Source organism: Kwoniella pini, chromosome 2 (assembly GCF_000512605.2).
Source record: "Kwoniella pini CBS 10737 chromosome 2, complete sequence".
Lineage (NCBI taxonomy): Eukaryota > Fungi > Basidiomycota > Tremellomycetes > Tremellales > Cryptococcaceae > Kwoniella > Kwoniella pini.
Window position 1 is genome coordinate 1,435,912 of NC_091717.1, and position 18,060 is coordinate 1,453,971.

Below are 18,060 nucleotides of genomic sequence, written 5' to 3' on the forward strand. Positions count from 1 at the left end.
GGGTCATATATCGAAAATCAAAACTTTAAAAGTGAAATAAACAAAACAACTTTAGTTTCTGATATGCAGCAGATCAATGAGAATCATCATGAGAATATTAACTACATTTCATCATATTGATTGAACAACATTGCTTCATTTTGTATATATTCAAGATTTTATTTTATCATTGATAGTTGAAAAATTGCTGGTAACGATTTTGTTCAGCTCAGTCCCAATTATCATATCTTTCATTTCCTTCAAACTTCGATTTACACTTTAGAGAGAATATCGATGCCACATTCATTTTTAATAGTATTTTGTATCTGAAACGACTTCGAAACGCATATTCAAGACGATCGATGATTTTATCCTCGACTTCGAACAACAGATAAACAAACACCAAAACACCCAAACACACTCACACTCATTTCCCGGCGGTGTGAAATTATCCTTTCGACATTCTGCTCTGCCTTTCCGCCAGCCCCACTTTCGATCAATTAACGCCTTGTCCTACTATACACACGGTCCCAAATTTCTAGATCTTTGATAACACAGCTTATTAGTACTTCAGTAGGATTTAGCGCATCTACCTATCACGACGGTTCTAGAACGTATAAAGGATAAATTCCGCAAATTGGATATTCATGTCATCCTGAATTCACCTTTCAATCTATACTCAAGATCAACTCAAAGATCACACTCTTTCACGGATATATCATAACATAACGCTCTTTAGTGAACAATCACAATCTCAGATATAAATCCTGTCTTCAATAACTTGTGTCACACCTTCGGATATTGACTGGTTTTGGTTCTAATAACCAGCACCGAAAAGCGATTGGTACACCTCTTATATAAAGATTGTTCGACGTCTGGTCAATCAGAACAATAAAACTCACATCCCTGTACATCAGTGATAAAGGAATATCATCATCAACATGCCCGAAAGACCTCGTAAGTCTCCTTTATTCAATAAATCAAGCCAAATCTCATTCCTTTCATCTACATGGAACCTATCGCGCTGCAATATATCGGTATGTTCAGAAAACCATATAGCTGATGTCATGTTCTACAATCTGAAAGGTCTGCATCTCGATTTCAATTCTCCTTGTACACCACCTCCAATCTATTCACCTCATTTCTCTACTTCTCCCGGTTCTCCTACTAGTCCACCTAGTTCATCTTACTCATCTATAAAAACTCCAACAAGAAGATCAAGTACAAGTAGTACATCTTCAACCGAATCTTCTTCTTCTTACTCTTCGCCTAAAACACCCAGTACGCCTAAGATCATAATGGGAGCTATGGTATTCACACCTGAACCTCGCTCGAAAGTCGGTATAAATGGTGAAGATACAGAAGATGAAGAATGTGATGTAGGAGAAATGAGCTTGGAAGTACCTGGAATTGTCCTTAGTGAGTAATCAGGATGTTTTGTTCATTGTTTTGCGATGTAATTTTGCTTCTTCCCATATCTACTTTCTGAATTTCTTACTGTTTCTATGACTTTCCTCATCTTTATTACCTCGCTAACTCACTCTCCCAACCTATTCATAGCTGAACCACCTAGACAACCTACTCCTAGATTACCTTCACCACCTCCAAAACAAGTAGTATTATTAGCACCATGTTCACTTCCAATTCCATCTTCTTCTTCTTTTTGTGAAACAAAAGAAATTAAATTATCTTATTCTTCAAAAATCAATTATGGTTATGATCATGATTATGGTAATAATGAAAAACCTAAATTTTTGAATACAATTTTAAAGTTTTTAGGATCATATAATAATAATACTTTTCCATCATCAAATCAACTTCAACAACTTCAACAACAACAACAACAACAATTTCAAAAACGTAATAAAAGAAGTCAAATTAAAATGATTTTATTACTCTGTATTTTAATACTAGGTTCTTGGCATATTTGGAGTAATTTAGGATTAACTTTAGGTTTAGTTGAAGAAACTTCTTTAATTTTATGAGAATTACCATTTTACGTTTTTTTTTTTTCATTTAATTTTTCGTGTTTTCGATTTAACATTATATGGACATTTTAGATTATTTTTTCTTTTTTGCTTATTTTCATCATTTCATAAAATAAAATACAGATATATTTTGTATTTCTTATCTTGAGAATATTCTAAATTTTGGAAATACTCAATTAACGAATTTGACGTACATTTTCTACGCTTTTATACGAGATGTCATTTTTACGAATATCTGTTCACTCAATAGGGTTTGGCAAACTGAACAAAAGCCTCTGATGCTTGATATACAATTCATACATGGCATGACATAATCGATGATAGATAATTCACAACAACTAATACTTACGTACTAATTCTTACTAAATTGGTTCTTGCTCGCTCCTATCTGCTCAAGTGGGAACTGGATTTGCTTGGTGATACCTCTATTCTCGAGCTACAACAAATCGAGTTGGCAATCGCGAGAAAAGAAACAGACAGACTAACTTACTTCGGCAATCTGATCGATCACCTATCAAAAGAGGAGAAAAAAGTAAGCTGATCGAAAGGAACCGGTTTGATACAGCTTACACTGTCAACTTCGATCAGGATCTTCTTTTCAATCATCTTCGACTAACAAGAGCTTTCACATCCGGGGTATCACTTTTTCTCCTAGCGTGCTTCCCCTTCGAAAATTCCTCCTGAGTTTCTGCAGACTTCCTCTTTTGCCCTTCTTTGATAAGTTGCCAGTTCTCGTCCCGTCCACTACCCTCTGTTGGAACCGATCCTCCGCTCGTTAGATTATATACCGAAGATGAACGTATTTCGGCGATCCTAGCTCTTTTGGGAACCTTGCCCTTCACTTCCTCGATGTCAATCTCATTGAACACATTGATGACAGATTTGCGCGTGATTTACATTAGAGAGGATGAGCGAGATCGCAACTTATAACGGATATACTGGAGATGTTGAGAAGGATCGACCAATTGGGGGGATTTGAAGTAGCGAGATTATCAGTGCTGACTTCCTTCTTGCGTGAATGAATAGCTTACGGTGGACCATTACATTCGCAAACGAATCAGCCTGATCCTCTTGGATGTCAGCAGAATTTCGATTTTTCCGCTTTGATCGCCTTCAGGATCCGCTGGCTACGATCGCAATGGGAAGCCTACAGTATCATAAGTCAGGATGAGTTTATTCTTTGACGTGAGCAAGGTCATATCAATACCTAAGGAACCTTGACGACGTAATTCGTCTGTCCTGGAGAGACGAAATGTGATATCCTCTTGTCCTCCTGTGTCATCAAAAGCCTGAAAACTGTACTGTCAACAGCAGATATGAACGGGTAAGTAACAAAGTTCACCTTGATGAGCAGTCCCCAGTGTCCCACATATAGCATTATGAACCCTTTAGCTAGATACTTTTTGGATTTTGCGCTCCGCAGCTGACTTTTACCATTGATCAGAACAGTATTGACTTGAAATGCTTTCGGTCTCAAGTGAGAAGTCTCGGCAGAGAGAAGGTCGATTAAGGTCATAAGTTGCTCTTAATACGAAGGATATCGATAACACCCGGTGGGGCATAAGCATTACATTTACTCACATCGGGTTGGTACTCGTTCACACCCTCCCCGTTTCTTAGAGCGCATTAGGCAATACATTTCTGGACCACTTTCCAACTTTGAAGACCGCCTTCAGTGCTTGTTCTCTCTTTTTGTGTTCAGAGATCTTGGGGAGAAGACAATATAAGGTCTGGAGGATCGAGATGGAAGTGGCGCTTCCTGTGGACAAACGTTATTGAATTCGGATGAAAACGAAACGCCTGGTAACTTACCTTTGCTTTGGTACAGCTACGACCCGATCTTCTTGCTATAGTAACAGTCAGCTGGGTTCTTTCCTTCGTCGCGATTATATTTCACAGTCCTAAATTTTCATCGTCAAGCATCCATCTTGTGGCCTTCTCTCTTTCATAGCATCTTTGACTCGCTTTGCAGCTTGCTTTACTTATGTTTTGTGAAAACCCATTTTGATAGCAGATGGACGTGTAAAGTGGAGGTCAGTGCACACTTTAAAACGGGGCTCCTAATTAAAGGGTAAGCGGAAGATTCGGCCGTTTCAAGTTATGTAAACATTCGTCGTAGATTACCGTTTCGGGTATTGCCACATCCGGATTTGAGCGACGCTGCGTCATTGTATGATATCTTGAGTGGGTGACCCAAATAGGCAATAGGGAAAGAGATACCGGGCTGATCGGGTGTCAGTATGAGTATTAGATAGATAGCACATCATCACCTATCATCCTATCAGACGACATCCCATCTCTTCCTTTCTACTTCATATCCCCCCATTCATCACTTTCATCGCATCAAGCGTATACATATCATCATCTCTTCATCGTTGTATCACGTCTCCTCTTTCTTTCTTTCTTCTATATCTAGCATACAATAGAACTCGCACAGGATGCGATTCGAATTAGCCTCAGCTCTTCTATTGCCCTTGGCACTTGCCACCCCAATCACCACTTCCCAAGATGGAACTTTAGCTCCTCTATCCGAGAATGGTGAACATATCGATGATGCTTATATCGTCGTGTTCAAGAAGGGAGTTGATGCTACCCAAATCGCTCTTCACATGACTGGTATCGAGCAACACCACGCCAACGATGTGAGTTATCAGCCCTATCTTCCTTATCATTCAACTTCATACACACACGCCAGGGTGCGAAGAGGACCTCGACGGTAGTCCTCCAGCACATCTACATATTCCCCTGACTACATGAAAGCAGGTCTATACATTCCGCACCGATCGTAGCTGATCATGTTACCATATAGCCGCTTTACACCTTCTCCGCTGATGGCGAAGTAGAGACCGGTGGTGTCAAGCATGTTTACCAACCACCCACCAACGATAACGGATTTTTCGGTTATGGTGAGTTGTGCTACCTTTTCCATGAATTATCCACTCTGTCACACTCCCTGATCTGCCCGATCTCCTATTTTTCCCTTTGTCTGCGTTTCCTGCCAAGCCCTATCAGCTAATCTCCTCTCCAATAGCCGGTAAATTCTCCACCAACACCTTGAACACCATTCGATCCTCCCCCGAAGTAGATTACGTTGAGCGAGATCAAATCATGAGAACTCAAGATATCGCTCAAGGTGTCGATGACTGGCTTGACTCAGCTTCCGCTCCAAATTTCGTTGACGAGATCGCTTCCGACAGCGTAACAACCGAAAAAGGTGCACCATGGGGTTTGGCTAGAATCTCTCACAGAAACGAATTACGATTGTCTACTTTCACTGAATACCACTACGATGCTCACGGTGGAGATGGTGTTACCGCTTACATCGTTGATACCGGTATCAACGTTGACCACGTCGAATTCGAAGGCAGAGCCAAATGGGGTAAAACCATTCCTAAAAACGATGTGGACAAGGATGGAAACGGTCATGGTACCCACTGTGCCGGTACTGTTGCTTCCAGAAAATACGGTGTTGCCAAGAACGCCAAATTGGTTGCCGTCAAGGTATTAGGTTCTAATGGATCTGGTTCCATGTCTGATGTTGTTGCTGGTGTTTTGTGAGTCCATTCGCCTATTTGATGGAATCGTTTGTAAAGACGCTGATCATGGTTGTGATATGTAGATGGGCCGCTGAAGCCGCTGCTGCTGAAGCTGCCGACGCTGCTAAGGAACTCGCTGCTACTGGAAAGACCAAGCACAAGGGATCAGTCGCCAACATGTCTCTAGGTGGTGGTAAAGCCAAATCTCTCGATGATGCCGTTAACGCCGCTGTCGAAGCTGGTCTCCATTTCGCCGTTGCTGCCGGAAAGTAAGTTTCATCAAAATCGTCCTGCAAGACTGCCAACCACTGACTAGCCGTTATCGGTAATAGTGACAACAAAGACGCTTGTAACTACTCCCCAGCTGCAGCTGAAAAAGCTGTCACCGTCGGTGCTTCCACTTTAGGTGACGAACGAGCCTACTTCTCAAACCACGGTAAATGTGTTGACATTTTCGCTCCTGGATTGAACATCTTCTCAACCTGGATTGGCGGAAACCAAACCACCAACACCATCTCTGGTACCTCAATGGCTTCCCCTCACATCTGTGGTCTTTTGGCTTACCTTGTATCCATCCACGGTACCGAGACTTTCAACCTCCTTGCCGCCGATGTTGGAGCCGCTTCCCTCGCTACCGGTATCTACGGTAAAGCCTACTCTTTGTTACCTAAACTCGCTCAAGCCGTTTTACCTACTCCCGAGGCGGCCGCTGTTGCTCCAGTCCCATCAAAGGACAACACTCTCACTCCAGCTAAATTGAAGAAGGCTCTTGTTGGTCTCGCTTCTGCTGGTAAATTGACCGATCTCCCAACTGGTTCACCTAACCTGTTGGCTTACAACAACGCTACCACCCATAAATAAGCGTGTTGCCCACTACGCTATGTGCGATGGCTTTGAGGACACCCAATAAGGATAGAAGTCGTATGGAGCAGAATGGAGGACAAGATTACCCGTATACCCAGATCTAGCATATTTCAGATAACCTTTCTCTGCATCTTTGTTTGATCGGATTTAGTGTAAGCATCAAAGAATTTCATTCATTTCGTTTTCATACTTTTTAGCTTAGTCATGTAGGATATTTGAAGAAGTCAATGAGCATGTATAGTATCTAGTCACGGTGTGAGGAGGGTCCACATTGATCGCATGGTGTGGTCGGGATAGCAACATTCATTATTTGTATGGTAAATCTCATTTGTTCATGCACATTTATTACATATGTTTGTGGACATCTACTATTCTATAAACATCTAAAACAGAGCACCAAAAATAGTTTTAAAAGTTGTGGACCAGAGTTGTTATCGAAAAGGTGTATGATTAAATAAAAAGGATCGTTATAATTCTTCATGATCTCTTTTTTCAATTATTGGACTAGGTGGATTAGCAGGTAAAGTTAAACTACCTTCTTCTTCTTCTTCTTCTTCATTAATGGCATTATTGTCATTCGATTTTTCAAGTAAAGGTTCTTTTTCTCCTTCTCCTTTTTTAACTTGAAGAATTGGTTTAATAGGTTTTTTATCACCTTGTAATCTAAGTAACATTTTTTGTAACATTTTTGAAAACCATAACCAATTTAAAGCATTTAAAGCTAAATTACCTGAACAATATATGACTAAATTGGGAATTGATCAATCAAAAAAATACTTAAAGAAAAAGGAGTTCTATATCTAATAAGAACTTACTATGTAAATGTAATGGTATACGATTTCGTTCAATCCACATAGTTTTGAAAAATATTAAACTCTTTTCAAAAAAAATTAAAACGATAAATATTAACCTCATTCTCTGATAAATTGATTTCAAACTTACATTTGCACCTCCATAAACAATTCTAGCTAAAAAGAAAGTTAACATGAACATTAAAGCATTTATAAGAAAAAAAGTAGGATATTTAGTTGATAAACCTGCTTTATCCTAAACCGTAAAAATTAACTTTTATATTATTTTTAGGATAATAATAAAAGAGAATTTAAAAATTTACCATGAACCAATGAATATTTAATAAAGGAGTTGATAATTCCCAAAGTAAAAAAGGTGCACCGAAACCAGCTAAAAAAGGTCTCTGAAAAAAGTAAAAAAATTTAATATTAATTTATAATACACTTTTTTTGATAAAAATTCAATTAGAAATAAAAGTTATTAATTCACAAATGAAAATATGAAAACTGCTAAACATGCAGCACCTAAAAGAAAAAATGAATTTCGAAAATTAATTTATTATTTTTTAATACAATTTTGTTTTATTGATAATAATAATAATAAGAAATAACTTACCATGAATTACAAATCCAATTGTTGAATTAAATATAGAATCTAAAGTATCCCAAAGAAAATAACCAGAACTAAAAGCAAATACATGTCCTACAAAAGAATCATAACCAAATATAGGATCTTCTTTTAATAAAGTTGAAGATAAACATTTAATTGATAAAGGTATAACTAAAATTGCATGAACCATAGCTATTGATTTAGATACCCAAATTTAGTTGGGTTAGTGAATAATTTCAGAATTTATAAAAAGAGAAATCCATTACTTACATACTGTATGACTTGCCCAACCTATTTTAGTTCTTTTATCAAATTCTTCATATTTTTTAAATATTTTAGGTGTTATTTTATGTGAAGCAATTTGTATACAGTAGAAGAAGATTGTTGATATTAATAATGTAGGTAAATGTGGACTTAATAGAGGAAGAGGATTGAAAGTTGACATCGTTACAAGAATTAGTCAAAGTCGGATCGTTATGAAATGAGAAACGTGGCAGGTGTATATTCTCTTTTTTGTAAATCTATATGAATAGGTATAAATGACAAGGTATATGATAAATCTTATATATAATGATTGAAATATAATCAATCATCTCACATTCCTCATTACATGATAGTTTAGTCTGATCAAAAATCATCAACATGTACGTGTGTATGCGTCATTCAGGAACGAGGCTACTTTTACTCGTAACATTGATCTTCGATCTCGGTTAAATCGTCACCCGATTACATGATCGATGTCTACAGCATTTTATCCGCAGATTGATTAATAACTATCTATGTGCAGCTTGGAACAAGGACTTCTGATACATGTGCATTCGATAGAAAAGGGTTTTGCTATACATCACACCTGTAACACAGTTCAACCTAATGAATGTCACGATATCCCGACCATTCGCCTATCTCCAAGACTCGTTTCTAGATTTAGATAGGATTACTAGTTAGACAGACTTGAGTGTTTTGTCCAGTTTGCACATCGTACAAGCAATTACTCACCTGATATCTAATTCTTGAGTCCATGCAGTTCTAGGCTGATTAATCATTGACAAATACGTTTGAGCAATATGATCAGGATTGAGTCGCTAAAAAAGTCATCAGTAAAAGTCAGCATAGATCGATCAAATTCAATTCAGGTGAGAATGGGACAAGGATAAGCAAAACTTGACAAACAACTCACTGAGTGATCTTTATCTTCACCCATCATTTCCTTGACACGATCAGTTTCAATAATTCCATCTAAAATTATATGTCCTACGTGAATACCTTTTGGACCAAATTCTCGAGCCAACGATTGAGATAATGATCGTCTAGCGAACATTCCCGGTGCAAGAGAAGAGAATTTTGCACCCCCTCTCAAAGACATTGTGGCTCCTGTAAATAAAAGTACACCTCTAGCACCTGTAATTTCATCCGGTTCATTAGATAAGAAAAGGGGAATAATAGATTGAGAAAAATTCCATCCTCCAACACTGAGTATATGAAATTTAGCATTCTTAAAATCACGAATGCTTAGTGAAATAAGCTTAACTCACACACCACTTTCAAGTCCAGCTCTTAATTGACTTTCATCACTATCTAAGAAATCTCTCAAACCGAATGATTGATTAACATTATAAATTCCTATATCAACTTTACCATTTGGCCAATGTTTTTTCAAATCTTCAAATGCTTTTTTCAAAGAAGTAGCTGAACCATCAGAAGATAAAGCTAATATATTTTCTTTAGGAATAGTTGAAGGTAAATTTAATTTTGATAAAGAATTAGGTAATGATCTTGAAAGTAATACCAATGAATGTGTTGAAGATAATTGTTTAGCAATTGATGTTGCTAAACCTGGTCCAGCACCTATAATTACTGCTATTCTTCTTGTAGATGACATCTTTTTCTTGTTTTGCTATGTGTCGAACCAAGATGGTTTTTCTGACGCCTTCAGGATTATATATAGATATTTTGGACTGACAAATGAAAGGTGAGTGACTATACATCGTTGGGCTTTACTATATATAATAGAAGTGAGCTATCCACATCCTTTAATTAGTCATCTTCTCGGTAAGCGTCATGCTAAATATGGGGCTCCAATCAGATGATCTTCACGATTTCACCGAGATTTCTCCTTAATCATAATTGATAAATTCTCCTAATACTATAAAGGTGCATACGAAAAGATCTGATATTTTCTTTCTTTTACTATTTTGTCTAAATCTTGTATCTAAATTTGACCTTGCATTCTTATGCTTTGCTTAGTACCCTACTACACTTGGGCTTAAGGGAATATGAGTCTACTTCCCGCTTTGAGGTTCCCGTATTTTAGCCACACTTCACAGTTTTGAGATTATAGATTTTACTCTCGGCGATGTCCACTCCAAGTTGCGGAATAAAATAACTTTAATTCCCTGATGAAACGGTCGGACGTGCCTTGATATTGTTTATTCAAAACAAATCATCAAAAGAAAATATCCCTGACAAGCCCTTCTTTAGACTCTTCTTCATCAACTGTGCATTTTGAAGCACAAGTGATTTGAGAAAGAGGATATCACTATCATTGATCTGTACTTTTCGTCAATATTGAAAGTTATATTGTAAATTATCATAGTAATAGTATCTGGTTTGTAAGTGTCAAAGAAGAGATTAAGACGCGACTGAATTTCAATAAAACAACAACAACAACAACAACAAATTTCAATCCCTGTAAAATCAACCCCGCATTCTTTTACCGAAAGTCTGTTCACGAAACTCAATCAGCCATTCTTAACATATTATTATCATCAGGATAATATTCGTTTAGAAAACGTCTTCTTCATTAATCACATAAAGGATAATTTCAAAAACACGTTCAACCTTTTAAGTAAGATCAATCAAAAGTTCACATTTTGCTGTGTAAGATTATCAAAGCTGGCTTTGTCATACACATTCGCACGGTTCTTTTTATTTAGCGTCGGACAAATCATTCAAGCCATCAAGATCAAAGGTACCCTTTTTGTTATTTGGTTCAAACTTAGAGTGGTTCTATCTTTAAATGATGAATCGTTCATCAAAATCATATAAACAATAAGCAGAAGAGGAACAAGCTTTCTTTCTTCTTTTGTTGCGTTCTCAAGAGCAGGTCAAGGAGTAGATTTGCAGAGTACTTGAAATTAGCTAGGGAATTTATTTAGCAACCTTGTGTATATTCTCAAGATCAAAGTCACTCAAGTACAAAGAGGCTTTTGAAAGATCGTCATCAAACACCAAAAGCCGGAGTAGTAGGAGTAAGAGAAGGGGAAAATTTTCCTACACTCGCCACCTACATCATACTAGCATCTCTACCCCACCTCGCCTGGAAACACGCTGGGTTCAGACTCATCTTAGTATAGATCAATAGAAGCTTAGAATAATAATAGAGTATCCCATCTCACAAAGAAGACACCGTTTGGTCAATTCAAGCTTCTCATTTCAACAAATTTAGCATTATAATCAGCAACGTGCCCCTTTATTGGTAACATCTACCATACTCTACACCCAAAGGAGCCACAATCAACCCTTCTACCTATCTAACATCAATATTATCCAGGATCGGAACGATAATAACGACATCATTTAGGACGACAAGGAAAGATTGTTAACAATATATACTCAATCATTCTCACCCCTCTTTCTGGGTACGTCAAAGGCATCGTTTTAGGCTTCATAACAGGAACACCCGCGGAAAATAACCACCGTGAGTGTTTCATTCTGTCCAAGATTTCTTTCCTTGCGTTGGCATTTGGCCAGACGGGGTACTCGATATCCCATGACGCTCGCCGCTGTTTCAATCCACTCAAATCCACTCAAATCCCTCAACCCTTCTTTCCCCACTTTATCGCTTGTGCCTTATTACCGAATGATCAGCTTTGATCTAAAACAAAACTGCTGACATCTTAACGATCAACTTATCCTTTGTCCGCGTAATAGGGTCAGTAAGATCACTCCTTTTCTCTATCCGACTCAAATTTCCCCTTTCCCTCATATTCACCGACATACCTGAGGTTGAACTCGTCGACCAACTCGACGTACATCACATACTTCATCTTCCCAAAGTTACCCATACCTACTTGTTTACGTTCAGTCCCACTGGAAATTGACAAAAGGGGTCCGTGACCTTCAGGAATTGGTTTCAAGAGTGAGTTTATCCCCGTCACTCTGCCTCAGCTTCAAATATCCTAACGTGCTCTCATAATACTAAGAATCGGCGCTGATCGAGCGCGCCCTTCGATCACTGCCCTGCACTTATATGCTACCATCCTCGTCTTTGGGGAACAGCTCTTATGCACAGATCGATATCCTATGATTGTAGATCATCAACCAACTTGGAACGCTCGAGCCGAACTAATTTAGGTCAAACAAGAAGAAAAAGAACAGAAATTTCGCTCACCGCCTCTAGCGTATCAGCTCATTCCAGATTCCGTTCGACATATACCAATAAGATTGCGATTTGGACAATATGAGTGTGGTAGCTTCGCCGTTACCTCATCAACCGTTCTCCGATACAGAACTGTATATTCCTTCAGGTTCTGTATCGGCTCATGCTGAACTGCCTCCTCCTCTACCATCCCCTACATTGGGTCTAGAGTCACCTTCCCGCGTTGTACCATTCCCGGTTTTCCAATATCGACATACTTCGCCCTATCCTACTCCTCACTCCTTCTCCGCTCTCGGTCCACCCCCTCCTACCGATATGGCTTCTCACCTCTTGGGCTCGATATCGGCTCCCCCAGCTCCGAAAGGCCCGCCGATCAGCTTACCAGCGATGACACCTGATCTTATACCTCAAATCCAAGCACCTTTACCGCCTACACCTGACGCTTCACCTCCGTCGAGTAAATTACTCAGTCCGACCATGATGATCAAGCTTGCTCCGCCAGCAGACGATGACAGGCAATACGAGATTAGCATCATGGAGAACCACCCTCGACTGCATGTTCTTAACTCAGATTACGGTTTTGTCAGCTCTTCCGATCAAGATAGCGTTACTACCCCCAGAAGAGTCCCACTCATCTCCGTCGATTCCTCCAGCTCCACCGTGTCAGCTGTAGAAACTCCTCCGGCTAGAATCAGGTCGAAGAGTGGTAGCGAAGGTGTACCACAAACGGCTCCTGCCAAAGTTGCTGGCGAGAATAGGTCTTCCACATCGAGACCGAAATCAATGGGTCCACCGCCCCGACCACGGAGAAGTCAAACTGCTTATCCCGCTCCGCAATCAGTCAGGATGTCCGAAAGTAGGAGTGCAGACTCTAGAGCTAAATTACGAAATCATATACCCCCTATACCTCGAAATACATCTCATGGACCGATAGGATCTCCAGCTCTGTCCCGACATCCAACTGATGCAAGTGCTGTGAACCCTTCCCGGACAGGGTTCATCAGTCTGTCTGCGAGTAATAGCGAGATGGCTCCTCCAGATCTAGGTGGACCAGATGGCTTAGAAGCGAAAGTGGTCCTGCTAGGTTCTCAAGGTGTAGGGAAAACATCTTTAATTTTGAGATATACAACTAGGAATTTCTCCAAAACTCCAGCACCAGCGACTATAGGATCGAGTCTACATACGCGAAAATTGGTACATGATGGAGCAAGAGTCAAATTACAAATTTGGGATACAGCTGGTCAAGAGCGTTTCAGATCGATGGCGCCGATTTACTACCGCGGTGCGCATGTCTGTGTGCTTGTGTACGATATTGCGGATAGGCGGAGTTTTGAGGATGTAAGAAGTTGGTTAGATGAACTTGGTAGAACTGTACCCAAGGAAACGGTCATTTTCGTCGTCGGAGCAAAGATTGATCTGAGTCGAGATAGGGTTGTGACGTGAGTTATGATTTCATCGATCCATCTGAAACAGATCAAGCGATCAAGCTGATCGTCCTTTTTCTCTATGAAGGCTCGAGGAGGCCAGATCTACGATAGAAACATGGCTCAAACCCCCGCCGGCTCCAGAACCTACAATCCTACTTTCACCTCCGCCTCGATCGTTGTTCAGATCATCGACTTCGACATCTCGGGACATTTCTCTGTATGGACATGCCAATAACACACCTGCTAGTGATCCACCCTCCAGATCGCATTCGCATGGTGCTTTGTCGTCGCTTAATCAGTCAACTCCGCCAGTTCCTCCTCCAAGATCGGTCGACACACATCGTCAACCTGTCCCATTCCCAACAAGTCGACCCGCTGCTAACAAACCGACTCTAGCCAAAGTCAAGACTTCATCATCCCCACCTTCGGTTAGATTCCTGTCTCCCACGTCACCAAACAAACTCGCCTTTCCAACTCTGCAATCGCCTACTAAACCCACTTCAGCAACTTTTACCGATCCTGTCAGACCATCTATAACACCTGCCGCAGTGATGGGTCATCGATCCAGTCGAAGTAGTCGATTCTCGATCTCCGGAGCTTTGGGCTTAAATAGAACAACGAGTCTCTCAGGAGCAGCTTCCTCATTGGCTCAATTGGCTGAAGCTCCAACTTCTCCTAGACTATCTACGGATAATTCGGCTGCCCGATCCGTTCATTCTTCGACTGATTCCCCTCATAATAGGACCAGAATAGAAAGTACTCCTCTTTTCAGTTCATTCGAAAATGGAGTAGCCAGAGCAGATAGAAGGAGGAGTGAAGATTGGTCTTCAAAATCGTGGAAAATGGGTCAAGGCCCAGGAGCAGCAGAAACGCTTGGTGAATTTGGAGAAGGAATAAAGAAGAAACAATCTGGTGAATTACTTACTCCCCTTTCTGCTTCTACTGGATCCGATTTCAGAAGGACTAGTAATGGGACCGGTATGAGAAGTAGAGGTGGAAGCTTAGGTAGAGATCCAAGATTATATGGCGACGAACCGATACGTAATGGGACGCATACACTTGATGAAAGTGAAGATGGCCTTTGGGGAGTTGAGGTAGAAGGTATCAGATTAGGCGAATGTAGTGCCCTATCAGGACAGGGTGAGTTACAATGCGCGAGGAATGTCCGGCTCCAACCTCGGAAGGACGTGATGAGCTCACAAAAGAATATGTTTCTTATTAGGCGTGGAAGCTTTGTTCATTTCGATCACTTCGCTTTTAGTTCAAAAGAAAGATAAGATTGAACGTGAAAGGGTATTACGAAAGAAGAATAGTGTCATGCTAACAGATCCTAAAGATGGAAAAGCCGATTTGGAAAAGGCTAAAAATGGATATGGCTGTTGCGCATAATCAACTTTGTTTCAAAATCACGAAAATTAACGAAAATATAATGGAGGAATCACATTAATAACGACATGCCCTGTTAACGATTTTTTTTTCTTTCTCATTCCTGTGTTTTGCCTATTATAACTCTGTCAAGTTCTGTTTGTGTTTCTTGGTTTCAATGCGGATTGTTGGATATCTCTCTCATATAATATTTTTGCTTGCGAAATACCTTTTGCCTTGACTTGTATGTCTCTTGCTGTCTTTGATTATTTATGACCCTCTAGAGTGCTCCAACTCCTTGTTCTTGTCTGGTTCTGCATCTTGTGATATACGGCTGAGCCCAATGCATCTTTCTATGGAATTCACGAATACATTGGCGTGGCTGAACTATGACGCAGTATGACAATGGGGAATGCCACTAACAAGGTTTTGGCGGTATCCTCCGCCTATTATAAGAGAGGAAATAAATCCCTGCGCATTCACGCGTAAGGAAATCGATTGCACAGCACTTGGTTGAGTTTGTGATTTTCACTTGGGTTACTTTGTTGTTGAATTGTTAACGTGTATTCATTATTCTCACTGACTTTTTATTGTAGTTCTACTTCTTCTACTTTCCACGCTTTCCGTATAGGTATATGAATAGACCAACTTTGTATCATAACTTCACGACTTTGAAGGACGATCAACAGGTTTCACGGGATACCGTTAAAGAAGCGAGAGAAGGGCGCGATCATTTCACGGGAAACAACAACAACGAATTTAAACACTTTGCTCCAAAAATTATCGATAGCAATATCATTCAAAAATTGATATTTATAAGATCAAATAAATAATGTCATACGATTCAAATAAAAAAAAATCTAAATTATCAAATTTAACATCTAAATTACCAATTCCTGGATCTGGTGTTGATAGATTTAGAAGATTTTCAAAAGAATCAAATTTATTAAATCCTAATTCACCTACTTCATCAAATTCATTTTCATATAGTAATCATAATAATAATAATACAAGATCAGGATCACCAACTTTATCAGAAGGAATGTCTTCATCAAATTTACATGGAAATTTAAATGAACAACAACAACAATATGTAAATTATAGAAATGATGATGATTTAATTCCACCAATTGCACCTTTTATACCTGATAAAGATTCTCCATTATCTTCAAGAAGATCTTCTAATTCTTTTTTACCAACTAATAATAATAATGAAAAATTAGATTCTAATGGTAAAAATAGACAAAGTAGTTTATCTTTAAATTATGTTCCTGCAAAATTTACAAAACTTCATTCACCTGGAAATAGATTAAATAATAATAATAATAATAATAATCATAAAAAAGCAAAACAAGGTGGAGGTAGAGATGCATTTGCAAAAAATGCACAAAGAATGGGTACTTTAGGTACAGTTGATGATGATGAAGGTGTTGTTTTTCAAATTGGAAAAGGTGGTTTAAAAAAGAAAAAACCAAAATTGAGATGGAATAGATTTAAATGGGTACTTTTTGTTGCTAATACTATTGTAAGTGTTTCATTTGCCCTCTTCCACTTCTAATTACCCGAAATTTGTGTGAGATTCATATTTATAATGAGTGCCGGCTAATTAAGTTGATACTCTTGTACAGCTCATAGCATACGGTTTGACCGCTTTGATTTCAGCTATTCTGGTATGGCTTAACGTATTCTATCAATCCGATGTTATTCGAGTTGGAAATAGAACGGAACTTATCAGTGAGCTGATACTATTCGGCTGGTGCGTTCTAGAGCTGATGTTGGTATACAGTCTCAACAGTAGCAGCAGCAATGATTGTCCTGACCTCCCTTATAGGCTATGCTGGTATTTTGCTCAATAATCGAGCGTTCTTAGCTGTATACACTTTACTACTTTGGATATGTCTGGCTTTAATGGTTACTCCTGGATATATGACATACAAGCAAAAGACCTTCAATCTAGAGGGTAAGATCAATAGTCAATGGAGTCGAAATTTGGGATCGCAGGGTAGATTAAGAATCCAAGATGCTGTGAGTAGTCCTAATCTTGTTCTTTGCTGGGGTTTTCGGCTGTTATAGTGTTTGAGATCAGATTTTGAAGAGAGACTGATCCTTATCCTCTGACATAGCTGCGATGCTGTGGATACTTCTCACCCTTCGTCGAAGCTACAGTTTCACCTCTTTGTTACTCTCGATCTAATTTACCAGGATGTAAAGCGAAATACCTTCATCTCGAACGACATGTCTTGAGTATCTGGGTAGCCTGTTCCTTTGGCTTAGTTCCTGCACACATCCTTATCATTGTTGCAAGTCTTCTTTGTTCAAATCATATAACATATCGATTCGGAAAAGGTCTTACACCTAAAAGATATAGATTAGATTTAGGAAGTATGGCCGTCATTATGGATGAATATGCTAGGTGAATTTTTAATTTGTAATGAATTGCTTTTTGAAAAATGCTAATATAATTTTTTTTTTCGTTTAAATCTTTTTTTAGTCAAATTGCTGCTCAATATGGTCCAAACGTTGCAGCAGCAGCTTTAAATAGATCTTCAATTTATTTACCAAATGAATATGATTCTACATCTGGAGGATCAAGAAGAGGATCTTCTATAAATTTAAGTACAGGAAATTCAACTGGATTAGCACCACCAATTACAAATCCAACTTCAAGATTATCAACAACAAATTCTACAGGATATAATTCTAATACTGGATTAGTTTCAAGATCAAGATCTGGATCTGCAACAAATGTTTCAACAAGAGGTATTTCTTTATATGATCCAAATAATCCAAGAACAAGTTTTGATCATATTAGATCTGGATCTGAAAATTCTTTAAATCCAAGATTTTTTGAAAATGATAATTCAAGTATAAGAAATAATTTAGGTGGTGGAACTTCAACTTATAGTAATTATAATCAAAGTGGATTAGGTAATCAACTTGGAAATGAAAGTGTTTTAAGTTTTAGTAGTGATGATCATAGACAACAAGGTAGAAAGTAGTGTGTCTGTAGCTTAGGTTTTGAGGTGGTAAGAGATAATTGATTTGATGAGATATCGAAACAATTGAGATATTTATTGATATTACTTAATGTTACATATACGATTTAATTATTTATTTGATAT

At 38.8% G+C, this 18,060-nt stretch overlaps 6 protein-coding genes across 6 annotated transcripts; 4 read left to right on the plus strand and 2 right to left on the minus strand.

Annotated features, from left to right (window-relative positions):
* Positions 1-920: 920 nt before the first annotated feature.
* On the plus strand, positions 921-1,964 carry I206_101870 (uncharacterized protein; the record flags this gene model as incomplete). The annotated part of the gene is made up of 3 exons (XM_019158734.1): positions 921-936; positions 1,066-1,398; positions 1,540-1,964. 3 exons carry the CDS (start codon positions 921-923, stop codon positions 1,962-1,964), a joined length of 774 nt encoding a protein of 257 aa, XP_019008480.1.
* Positions 1,965-4,405: 2,441 nt separating this feature from the next.
* Positions 4,406-6,364, plus strand: I206_101871 (uncharacterized protein; the record flags this gene model as incomplete). The annotated part of the gene is made up of 5 exons (XM_019158733.1): positions 4,406-4,609; positions 4,777-4,873; positions 4,999-5,521; positions 5,587-5,772; positions 5,836-6,364. The coding sequence occupies 5 exons, from the start codon at positions 4,406-4,408 to the stop codon at positions 6,362-6,364; spliced, it is 1,539 nt and encodes a 512-aa protein (XP_019008479.1).
* Positions 6,365-6,834: 470 nt separating this feature from the next.
* Positions 6,835-8,213, minus strand: I206_101872 (uncharacterized protein; the record flags this gene model as incomplete). Its single annotated transcript, XM_019158732.1, has 7 exons — positions 6,835-7,112; positions 7,183-7,243; positions 7,310-7,414; positions 7,482-7,562; positions 7,649-7,683; positions 7,775-7,960; positions 8,039-8,213. 7 exons carry the CDS (start codon positions 8,211-8,213, stop codon positions 6,835-6,837), a joined length of 921 nt encoding a protein of 306 aa, XP_019008478.1.
* A 547-nt stretch (positions 8,214-8,760) lies between these two features.
* Positions 8,761-9,647, minus strand: I206_101873 (uncharacterized protein; the record flags this gene model as incomplete). Its single annotated transcript, XM_019158731.1, has 3 exons — positions 8,761-8,850; positions 8,946-9,237; positions 9,301-9,647. The coding sequence occupies 3 exons, from the start codon at positions 9,645-9,647 to the stop codon at positions 8,761-8,763; spliced, it is 729 nt and encodes a 242-aa protein (XP_019008477.1).
* A 2,580-nt stretch (positions 9,648-12,227) lies between these two features.
* I206_101874 (uncharacterized protein) lies at positions 12,228-14,962 on the plus strand (the record flags this gene model as incomplete). The annotated part of the gene is made up of 3 exons (XM_019158730.1): positions 12,228-13,585; positions 13,659-14,713; positions 14,796-14,962. 3 exons carry the CDS (start codon positions 12,228-12,230, stop codon positions 14,960-14,962), a joined length of 2,580 nt encoding a protein of 859 aa, XP_019008476.1.
* An 808-nt stretch (positions 14,963-15,770) lies between these two features.
* On the plus strand, positions 15,771-17,937 carry I206_101875 (uncharacterized protein; the record flags this gene model as incomplete). The annotated part of the gene is made up of 5 exons (XM_019158729.1): positions 15,771-16,463; positions 16,567-16,672; positions 16,725-16,963; positions 17,062-17,351; positions 17,430-17,937. 5 exons carry the CDS (start codon positions 15,771-15,773, stop codon positions 17,935-17,937), a joined length of 1,836 nt encoding a protein of 611 aa, XP_019008475.1.
* Positions 17,938-18,060: the final 123 nt, after the last annotated feature.